The 10,919-nt window shown below is 40.2% G+C and overlaps 1 protein-coding gene across 1 annotated transcript; it reads right to left on the bottom strand.

The window, feature by feature from the left end:
* Positions 1–716: 716 nt before the first annotated feature.
* pigu (phosphatidylinositol glycan anchor biosynthesis, class U) lies at positions 717–10,781 on the bottom strand. Its single transcript, XM_084037016.1, has 12 exons — positions 10,636–10,781; positions 9,238–9,302; positions 8,726–8,785; positions 8,359–8,421; positions 8,148–8,257; positions 6,852–6,952; positions 6,001–6,098; positions 5,702–5,856; positions 3,855–3,998; positions 3,634–3,758; positions 2,992–3,134; positions 717–2,344 (listed from the first exon to the last, which is right to left on the bottom strand). Exons 1-12 carry the CDS (start codon positions 10,763–10,765, stop codon positions 2,231–2,233), a joined length of 1,308 nt encoding a protein of 435 aa, XP_083893142.1. The 5' UTR covers positions 10,766–10,781; the 3' UTR covers positions 717–2,230.
* Between the last annotated feature and the right edge of the window lie 138 nt (positions 10,782–10,919).

Raw genomic sequence — 10,919 nt, 5'->3', positions numbered from 1 at the left:
GGAACAATTCCACCCATTTCTGTGCCAGTCCATCCAGAAGATGTTGAGACGATAAATGGAAACTGCTGGTGGCGCTAGAGTGACAACGGTTTGTTGAATGACATTATGAGCATTTCATGGGAATCCGTCCAACAGTTCAATCAATACATTTCAATAGAAGCCCCAAATATTAACCTTTTGGGAGCACAAATTCATGAAAATCCCTCTGGTATGTTGTTGATATTGCCGTCTACAGCAAAGCTGTGGAACGACCTAACAAATATTTGTATATGGTAACGTTGGTCAACATTAGTCGATACAAAATTGAAAAAGTAACTACCAGTATCACATGGGTTGGTACCAAATTGTGGGTCACTGGCAATGAATCCTACTGACTTCCAAGTTTTGTGTATTAATATTCTGCTCATCCAGGATATAGTTAACTCCTATGGTTTAAGACTCGGCTGATGAGAGCTTCAGCACGGCCGTAAACTGGTTAAAACCATATTTGAATTTTTCTCATTTTAGTAGAAATCAGAATATCTTGATTTTGATGTTGCTGGTCTGATTATACATTTTAAATTATGCACAAAAACGACAGAAAGCCAAATAAAAAAAGTGACATTATGATGCTTTTACAAGAGTACTGATAATAAAAAAACAGACCTCCAGTTTAACAATCATTATTTATGACATGTTCACTCACTCATCAAATAAAATCAGCATCAGAAACATCAGCCCTTTCAAATCTGCATTTTAATAGCTTTAACAAAACAAAACACATGAATATATAAAGTTTCCCCAAAAAAGAGCTCCTCCTTTTCATGAAATAAAAATAATCAAAGAAAATGAATTAAATCTCCTTTTAGTGCAGCAAATAAATAAATATCACAAATGACTTTTCACTCATTGGTATCAAAGTATTTTTAAAAACATGGAGCAACTGAACAAACTCATCTGTGTTTGTGTTTCACAGTAAATATGAGTTTAAATTTTACAGGAAGTTTTTACTGTCATTTCACATGAAAACCAGTTTATCATGACCAACGTTTTTGCTCGTATTAAGCCTCTGATGTCGAAATGATTTCAGTGGATGTATTGTGAATTACAGAATTAGTTTCATAATTATTAAACAAAAACGTTCAAAATAACACCAGTGTCCCAACACTGATGAGGCGGTTTAAGGCTAATTTCAAATGAGTGAATTCAACCCTTCAAAAACATCTTGATGGCGTTGTACATACGTTTCTTCTACAAAAGGCATACATCAATTGTTCTCACAAAAGTCTTGGTTACAGGAAAGACGAGTGGTGGCATCTTAATTCAACACTAATCTGAAGCATGCTACGCATTCACAAAACTAAATGTCCTCAAAAGGCCGTTTGCTGGACAACATTGTCCTCCGATGCCTCCAGGCAATTACCAATAAAAACATACTGCAGAAGAGAACAAAGCAACTGAATATTCAACCTTATTAAAAATGTGTCTCTTTACGTTTGTTATGTTTAACTGGCAGTGAGATGTTTGTAGAGCTTCCTGTTAGTGTAAAATGAAGTCTGTAGATGCTTTTTGTATGTTTTATGTACCATGATGAGGTTACTGTTGTTTTTCATCTGCGTTCAGAGGCAACACTGATAATATAGAATTTGTTCATTAAAGATCAGATCTGCAAAAATAAAGGTGACAAAGCTTTCAGACAAATACCTCAACATTTCCCACCACCAAGGAAACCAGTTTGAACACAAACATAAATGAAACATACAATATGTGAGGGGGAGCTGGATTTCAGGAATCATCAAATCAGAGTTAGTTTCCCCACATTCTTATGTTTTCTTTTCAAAATGAAAGCCAGAGCAGAGAGAAGAGTTGTATTTCCTTGCCTTCTCAGAAAAAAAGAGTTGGTGCTTCAAAATAAAAGCTGACCAAGACAGAGTTGCAGGATGAACAGAGCGTTCAAATTAGAGGACTTCAAAATAAAAGCCACCCTCACAGAATGTTTAGAATGTTTGATTCCTACATGCCTTCTCTGCATGTGTCCGTCATGTATGTTGTGGCTTCGTTGCATATGACCAGACACACTTTGTGCATGTTTGCTAATGTTCTTCATGTCTGAGGACTGAGTGGCTCTCAAAGTCTTTAATCCTCCTCAGTTTGAGTTTGTTCCCTTTGAGGATAAGTGAGACAGTAGAGCCAGCAGTAACTCCTTCCTGGTCGAGGCTGCCAGCCGGGTGGTGATGAGCCTGAGTGTGTTTTATTTAAGCACTAGCGTAGCCTCGGAACCGTCTTTCCTCTTCAGATACAATCCGTAGCACAGGTGGTGTTCTCTCCTCAAGAAGGCGTAGAAATAATCCGACACCAGCAGAATCTGAGGGAAGTAAATATGAAGACAACGATGAATTCCTCCGCATCTGATCAAGAAGTAAATAAATCATGAAAAACGTATATACATAAGTATAAGCAAGCAGATGATGCTGCGTTTGAACTACGAGTGACGTAATCTTTGTTTATTGGGTTTTGCATGAATGTAAAATTCGAATCCAATCCATTATAATAAAAAGTGACAATTAACATACTGTTAAACCCCAAAGCAACGAACAAACCCGTAAGTATAAACGGATATAATAATAAAAAAAGAAGAAAGAAAGAAAAAGGAAACACCGAAAACCACAAAAAAGTCATCTTTTGGATGTAGAGAGGGCTGGCAATGAGGGGAAGAGCCGAGCACACGGAAGGCGTTTGGGTCTACATATTACCCATCAGCTCCTAAAAAAGAGGGATGTGTTTTTGAAGGCGTGTGGTACAGTTAAAGCAAAAGGAATCAGATTAGAAGACTGATCTATTGCTCTCATGTCTGTATGTAGCTACAGCCAGTTAGCTTAGCTTAGCACAAAGAAACCAAGGGAAACAGCTAGCGTGGCGAAGGTAAGAATCATACCGGCAGCCCTAAAGCTCAAATTAGTTATAAATTATATCTTGTTTGGTTGCCTAGCAACCCCGTCCAGGCCGTCCTACCTGGGCCACGTTGAACAGCAGCGTGATGGCGTAGTAGAAGTTGGAGTTGGCGCTGCCGGCGTAGATCCAGAGGTGCCAGAGAACCGGGAACAGAGCCGAACAGGCGAGCAGGACGCAGGACACCAGGAAGATGTTCCTCAAGACTGAACAGGAGGAGAGACGCCTCGTCATCATAACAACACAGATCATATTCAATCTCATTTAAATGGAGAATTTGCTTTAAAGTAATAATGTAAATAATCGGTTAAATCCCTGAATGAGCTAACTCAGTGACCCGTTGACGCTTGCATGAGCAGTATTATGACCTTTAATGTTTAATTATTTATAAATTATATAATTACTGTTTACTTATTTTTATTATACTTGTTAGGTGTATTTTTTTAAAATTTAAAGTCTCTATTATAGTTACAGTTATAATTACATATTCCATGTATGACCTGATTTTTTGCACCACCACATGATGGAAATGCCTTCAAATTCCCCGAAGCGGCCCTTTTGTTATTTGATTGCCACTAAACTAGTTTGATGCTAAACGTTAGCATGTTAGCTCCAGCTGACTAAGGTGAAATCCTGGCATGATCCACTGACCGGTGACGTACAGTGATATTAAATAGACGACATGTTTAGTGTTTTTAGACTCACATCTGTGCAGGTGACTCCAGACAGGAAGGAAGGCCATGTAGAGAGCGATGTCTCCCACGGTGGGGTAAGACTTAAAGATGGAGATCACAGCCAGCTGCATGAAGATCAGAAACACTGGGTGATCCCTGCAACACACACACACACACACACGACAACAACAAAGAAGATGAAGAAGATGAAGAAAAAGAGAACAAACAAACTGTAGCGCTGCAGTAACTTACTTGAGTTTGATGGATAGAGGGATGGTGTAGAAGAAGACGTTGATCTGGAATACGCAGAGGAAGAAGAGGCGGAAGTGTTCAAACATCTCGGCGAAGAAATACCAGAAGAGGCCGATGTTGGGGGTCAGGTCTGGGACTGAGAGACTGGAGGGACGGGCGACAGACGGTCACTACAACTTCAGCTGGACACAAATCTGACAATTATCAGCTTCCTGTGGACCACTGTGGGACTTTATTGAGGAAGAAATATGTACGGGAGTCAACGGTAATAGACAGATCTTTCTTTTGATCTGTATGAAATGCACCATGACATTTTCATATCATTTGTGGTCTAACTGTTGAAGTATAAGACATAATGATAAAGACTTTCCACCAACAGTGAGGGAAGTGGTGTCTCTCTGTGTGTTGGGTACCAGGATGTAACGTTACTATAACAACAGGTCTCTCTGTGTGTTGGGTACCAGGATGTAACGTTACTATAACAACAGGTCTCTCTGTGTGTTTAGTACCAGGATGTAACGTTACTATAACAACAGGTCTCTCTGTGTGTTGGGTACCAGGATGTAACGTTACTATAACAACAGGTCTCTCTGTGTGTTGGGTACCAGGATGTAACGTTACTATAACAACAGGTCTCTCTGTGTGTTGGGTACCAGGATGTAACGTTACTATGACAACAGGTCTCTCTGTGTGTTGGGTACCAGGATGTAACGTTACTATAACAACAGGTCTCTCTGTGTGTTGGTACCAGGATGTAACGTTACTATGACAACAGGTCTCTCTGTGTGTTGGGTACCAGGATGTAACGTTACTATGACAACAGGTCTCTCTCTTTCTTTCTCTTCCTGCTGATAAAAAGAGTCTCTGGATAAAACACATCAGCTAAGAAACGGAAGCTAAGTTAGCTAGCTAGCTAACAACACAAGCTAACAGCTGGGTTGGTGACGTACGTTGTGTGGTAGCAGAGATGTCGTTCACTGAGCACTTTGAATGTGTAATTCATGGAACAATTCAAACAGGATCATACACTTATTCACCTCATGGTTGACTACCCTACATATCTTTCTGTAATAAGGTCCCATGTGGGACACAGGACTTTCTATTAAACAAACACATTACTCTGTTTATCAAAACCTTGACAGAGGGACATTTAACATTCAAATAATGAACTCAACTGACAGTCACACCGGTAATGATATTAATAACTATGATAAGCAGAAATGGAAAGGTGTTGCTCCAGTCAACACACTATAGTTGGGTCCCAATTCAGCGGCAGCGTCCTTCAGATGGATGATCCTAGATGCCACACAGACACGGTCGGCTTAGTGAATTTATTTCATGTCAGTACCGAGTCAAACGTAAGGTCTGAGCTCCAGAGGCACTACAATGAAACAGAAATAGAACCGAGTCCCTTTTTCTCTTGCTCCACTTTTTGGTCCTCAGGTATGACTTTGGTCCGTTTAAAGCAGCAGCATTCAGTGTTCATGCTCCAAATATCTGGAACAAACTCCCAGAAAACTGCTGCAACTCTCACTTCTTTTAAATCAAGGCTGAGGACGTTTCCATCTGCTGCTGCCTTTTATTACTGTACTGTACTGTAACTGCATTTTATACTCATCTACTTTAGCTTGTTGTATTGTCTACTGTTGGCTCTTAAATTAATGTTTTTAAATTGTATTGTATTTTCCCTTTATATTACGTTCCATTTGCTCTTTGTCCTCTGGCTTTTGATGATTTACGCTTTGCACTGCCTTGTTGTTGAGCTACTGAAATAAACATGCCTTGCCTAAAGAGGCCGACATGTGAAAACTATCACTTTGTGTCCATCACAAACACTTAGCGCTCACATGAAGCCGTAGACCGACGGCAGGTAGTCCCAGGACCCGAGCAGGAAGAAGGAGAGGCCTACGATGACGAACAGGCTGCCCAGGTACATGAAGGCGTACTGAGCGATGAACCACCAGAAGCTGAACCGCCGGAAGTTCACCGGGATGTACTGACGCTGGCAGAGGACAAACGATATTAACGGAAGGCATCAGAGATTATGATCACTCAAGAGTAGAGGAAGGGACAGGAAATAGTTAAAAAGCAACAAAACAGACAGAATACATCCATGAATAATATTAATTCTACATAGAAAACATACCTGCATCAGATAGAGCAGCGCTGCAGCACACAGAGTGAGAGGATAGATGGACTGATACGTGGCCAGCGACAGAAATATGGCACTCAGCAAAACATTTCCTGCACACAAACGGGACGAGAAACATCCCTGAAAACTACATTTAAATATGTTTACATTCAGGCTTCAGGATTCTTCCATCAGGTGAAATGTGGGGAATCACCACGGCAACATATTTACTGAAGCTGGACCGACTACGTGGCTTCATTCAGATGATATTCAATTTGTAAATCCACATTTGAATGCTGCTCAGCTTTTTGTTGGATCTCTATTCATTGTGTTAAAAGCAGATGAAGATCAGGCTACTCTATTATACTATATACTATACTAATATTATAACGCATTATACTCTTAGTAGAAATAAGTTCACTGTGGTCTACATCGGATTGTTTCAGATTCTTATGATCCAAATATTTTCCAATAGCTCCAGTGTGAAAAAAGATACATGTAATACATTTCCAAAAATCACAACATGTTTTTATTGAACAAAATATTCAGCTTCAAACCATATTTGTTGGCGTTTCACCTTTAAAAAAAAACGCCATTTTCACTGCGGTACAAAAAACCGTCTCCTCACCTGCTGCACACAGAGAGGCGGCTCTGAAGACTAATATATCCATTATGAATATATTAAGAATTTTGGTTTCATAAAACAAGACAATGAATCACTTCATTCAAATTGAGGATTTCATTGTGTATCAATGGATCATTTTGTGTAAAGTACTTTTGTTTTCACCCAGTTTATTTGTACGAGGGAAAGTGGCTTTAATTTGCCTTCATCTCCAGGAGGTGTCACAGTGTGGATGAATGTCTACCTTTTATGGTAGAGAGGATGAAGAGGGCGATGACGGCATTGTTCAGGCCACAGGTTGATTTGGCGACGCAGGACAGGATGGTGAACGGGTTCAACAGGTAACTGTGAGAGAAGAAGCTCTGTGAAGCACTTTGGCACGGCCACATGGCGACGTGTAGCAGATATACTGTTTACCATGCTCACCATCTTATGCTAACATTTGTCAAAATGGTGTCAAACTGCTGAATCAACCAGGTGTGTAATATAACCTCTGCTTACATTCCTCTGATCTTGTGTGATTTAATAATAATAATAATAATAATAATAATATGTATTTGTAGAGCACTTTTCATTCAATGGATCTCAGATTGCTACATAAAATATAAGCATAAAAAAATCACATCACATCACAAAGGGGGCTCAATTTAACAGTCAAAGGCCTTTTGGTTTGTTTTCTGTTTATTATTACTGTTTCCATGGAAATGGAAGTGCTGTTTACCTTTTTTGTCTTCCCCTTTGTAACCTCGGGTTTGGAATCACAACCTTATGATTTGTGTGTAACTCCTGCAGTTAAAGTCTGCAGACATTCTGAAGTGTTCATAAAGTAAGGTTCCCCCTCCGAGTGAAATACTAAAAAAAACTAAAAAGCTGAATGTCCATGACCTATAATGACGTGAAAACAGGCCTCCTTTGTGTTGAGCAGATTAAAAACAGCCACAGTATTGAAAAGCCATTCATTTGTGAACTTTAAGTACGAAACAACGTTTACACTGTTTCAACGCCGGAGCACATTTAGTGTCTTAATTGTTGTTGACGAGTGATAAATTGGTGCTGTAACAAAGTAACCATGACAACCACTCACGAAATAAAGGAAACTTGTAAATAACACGGTAAAGAAAAACACAGCATGGGAAATATTACATTTTCATAACTCAAATGTAAACATGCTACAGATAAAATTTCCCTGATATTTCCTGACTTTTGTCTGGAAAATACTTTGTTAAACTTCCCTGATATTCCCTGAATACAGGATAAACGTCAGACGATGGATGGATGGATTCCCTGATCCCTGATAAAGGGCTCAAATGTCTGTGACAGTCCTCAATGTGAGGACTTGACAGTGAGACAACCTTCTGGACATTTCATGAGAAAAGTCTATGGTGTTAGAAACCTGCGTTAAAAAACTTAATCATTCCTGGTAAATGTCATTTGCCTTTCCTTGATATTTTTTCCCATTCGTACTATTTTAAATAATTGTTTACAGTGTAATAATGTAATCTTGTATTGTACAATGGAAATAACAAATCCTTGTACTTACAACATGGCTACTTTCAGGGGGATGTAGTACATTTCTTTGGGGCTTCTGATGAGCTCCAGACAGTCGTGGGGGTAGCGGTCTGCCTCCAACGCAAACTTCTGCTTCCTGAACTGGAACCACATCGACAGCACATCAAACACGTCACACAGGCAGAAAAACACTACAAACACCAAATAATCAATAAGAATTGTTCATATTTCTGTTGTCGTACCACTTGTTTGTTGTAGTCCTTCACCGTCATGTAGAGAGCCACAGCAGTGATCACATCTGCCAGCTGAAGACACAGAAACACAGAATGAGCTTCTCTGAAATATAACATGCAGTGAAATACTTTCTTCTCTAATCCCTGGAGGCAGGAAGAGCACTTTAAATTAAAGTATTGTGCAGACTGTTGAACTTTCCCATCGCGGCTCACGTTACAGAAAATCATCCTCCATATTTAATCCCATGCAAATCCAAAGAATTTGCATCACAATCTGCTTTTTGTTGTTGTTGTTACAACATGATATACTTGTTGGTATTCACACTGAACTGGAAATCTCTTCAAACTCTAGCTTATAAGAAAAGGTTCAGCTCACCATGAATGTTATCTCAGCATAGTCCACCAAGAAGTGAAAGAGGTAAATGATGAGAGGAGTCTGAGGAGAAAAGATCAGAGCATCAACACAAACTGGGCAACACACAGAGTCAAGTGTTCCTGATTCCCTGATAGATCATGTTTTATATATGACTGATTGATTTGAGTCTTTCCAGAAGAACATCAGACAATATTTAACACATTATATCCCCTTTGTTTCAAACACTCTTCATGATATTTGAAATATTTTCATATAACCATTTCCAATTCTATGCTTTTGCAGTGCTTGTTTTTATCTATTTATTTATTTTCTCTTACAGTCTTTATTGATATGCACTAAAACACCACGGCAAATTCCTTGTATGTAAAAACCTATTAGGCAATAAATCTGAATATGAAATACAGATGTAGTTCTTTTGTATCCAGAAAACAAGCAAAGGAAGCCTGTGTGTGTGTGTGTGTGTGTGTGTGTGTGTGTGTGTGTGTGTGTGTGTGTGTGTGTGTGTGTCTCACCTCATGGAAAACATCTCCTGAGTACGGTGAGACTCCCAAGTCAAGCAGAGCCAAACCTTCAACAACTGCAAACAAACAAACAAACAAACAATCAGCGTGTTTCATGAAGCGATGAGTCGGTGAGAACGGGTTCATTGCTTGCAGCTTTCTGAAGAAACGCTCATCAAAACAACTTCACTCTCGTCTCCGAGCTCCACTGGTCCTCACCGATGAGCCTGCATGACATCGTACCGTAAACGGACACGACCTGTCAGAGTTAGGATATCCATGACAAGACCTCAATCATTTAATGTTAGCGACTTTATATGGACATGACCTGGAACATTTTTGCTGACCTCCATATTGCCCGTTGTGTTTAGATGTGGCCTTGTTAACATCAAAGTGCCATCATGATGCCAGAGTAAACTGAATTGTTTCCTCTACCGTTGGGCAGATTTAACGATGAACAATAATTGTGTTTAACCTGAATGGGAAGGACTGCAAGATGCTATTGTATATTAGGTCTTTAAAGGCATCTTAACGTGATAAAATTATTTTTTATCACGAGTATTTCAGGAACAATATATGACCAGACAACATTTGTTATCGTGCTGCTGCCATTCAGAGGTGTCTCGGTTAAAGGGGTCCCCTCTCAACACACAACACACGGATACACAGAATAAATATGTCCAAACCAAAGGAAGGACAGAGCCTTTCTACAATGATGCAACTTCCTGTTACAGCTCCCTAACGAGCCATTCATGAAGGGTGGCGGTGTGTGTGCGAGAGAGAGAGAGAGAGAGAGAGAGAGAGAGAGAGAGAGAGAGAGAGAGAGATTGAGAGATTGAGTGAGTATCCCTTTCTACAAATACCTCAGAGAGCCTTCACATCAGGATGAATGGTTATGATGATGTTTATCAAGTAGTTCTGTTTGTGAAAGTGATCTAGATAGAGCTCCGGTCCACGCATCTCTCCTACTATCAGAGAGAAACCACCCAGCTCTCCCACCCTCAGTGCTGACTCCAGCATCTCCAAGCTGCTCGTTTATCTGAGCGATCATCACGATCAGAATCAGATCGACAGATCACCAGCTGAGACTGAACACAGCAGACTGTCTCTCTGGTGCATCATCTTTGAACCAGAGAACACAATGAAGAACGTCCATTACAGAAAACACGGAAATACGCGTCAAAATCAATTTAAATGTGAAGCGACATAACTCACAACCACACGCTTCTATTCTCCTCGGCACCGCCTTAGTGGGGTTTCTCAATGTAATCGACAGATATGGCTTATTTGGAGCTAAACCGGTTACTAACTTCACTCAATTAGCGGCTGACAGCGCCGAGGCGAGGAGGCAACCGGAGCCGCGTTTCAATGAGCCGTTTAGCCCCCAGAGAGGCGCTCCACCCGGCTTACCTCTCTTCCAGGCGGTCAGCGGAGACACCACCTCCACTCTCTCCGAGATTAAGTCCGCCAAACTGGATCTGTACAGAGCTGCACGGATCGTAACGGCTACAATCAAAAGTAGTGTCAAAGGAGCCGCCATGTTGACAGGGAAGGGATCCTCTCCGCCCTGAGCAGTGCACGGTGGGAAATGAAGTCTTTTTCAGAAACCGAACTCCAAACGGAAATGTAGAAATAAATAAATGGATTGATTGATTAGCAATATGTGAATTATTATTAGTTAGTAGTATTACAGT

This window comes from Eutrigla gurnardus, assembly GCF_963514095.1.
Source record: "Eutrigla gurnardus genome assembly, chromosome: 2".
NCBI lineage: Eukaryota > Metazoa > Chordata > Actinopteri > Perciformes > Triglidae > Eutrigla > Eutrigla gurnardus.
The sequence above is the reverse complement of the archived record's forward strand: the minus strand, read 5'-3'. Positions and strand labels throughout refer to the sequence as shown.

Bases quoted from the DNA above. Each gene is read 5' to 3' on its own strand.
- pigu (XM_084037016.1), bottom strand. From the start codon at position 10,765: ATGGCGGCTCCTTTGACACTACTTTTGATTGTAGCCGTTACGATCCGT. The intron at 5,857-6,000 runs GTATGTTTTCTA...GTCCTCTGCCAG, and splicing joins CGCTGCTCTATCTGATGCAG to CGTCAGTACATCCCGGTGAA. The intron at 2,345-2,991 runs GTAGGACGGCCT...TACTTCCCTCAG, and splicing joins TGCTGTTCAACGTGGCCCAG to ATTCTGCTGGTGTCGGATTA.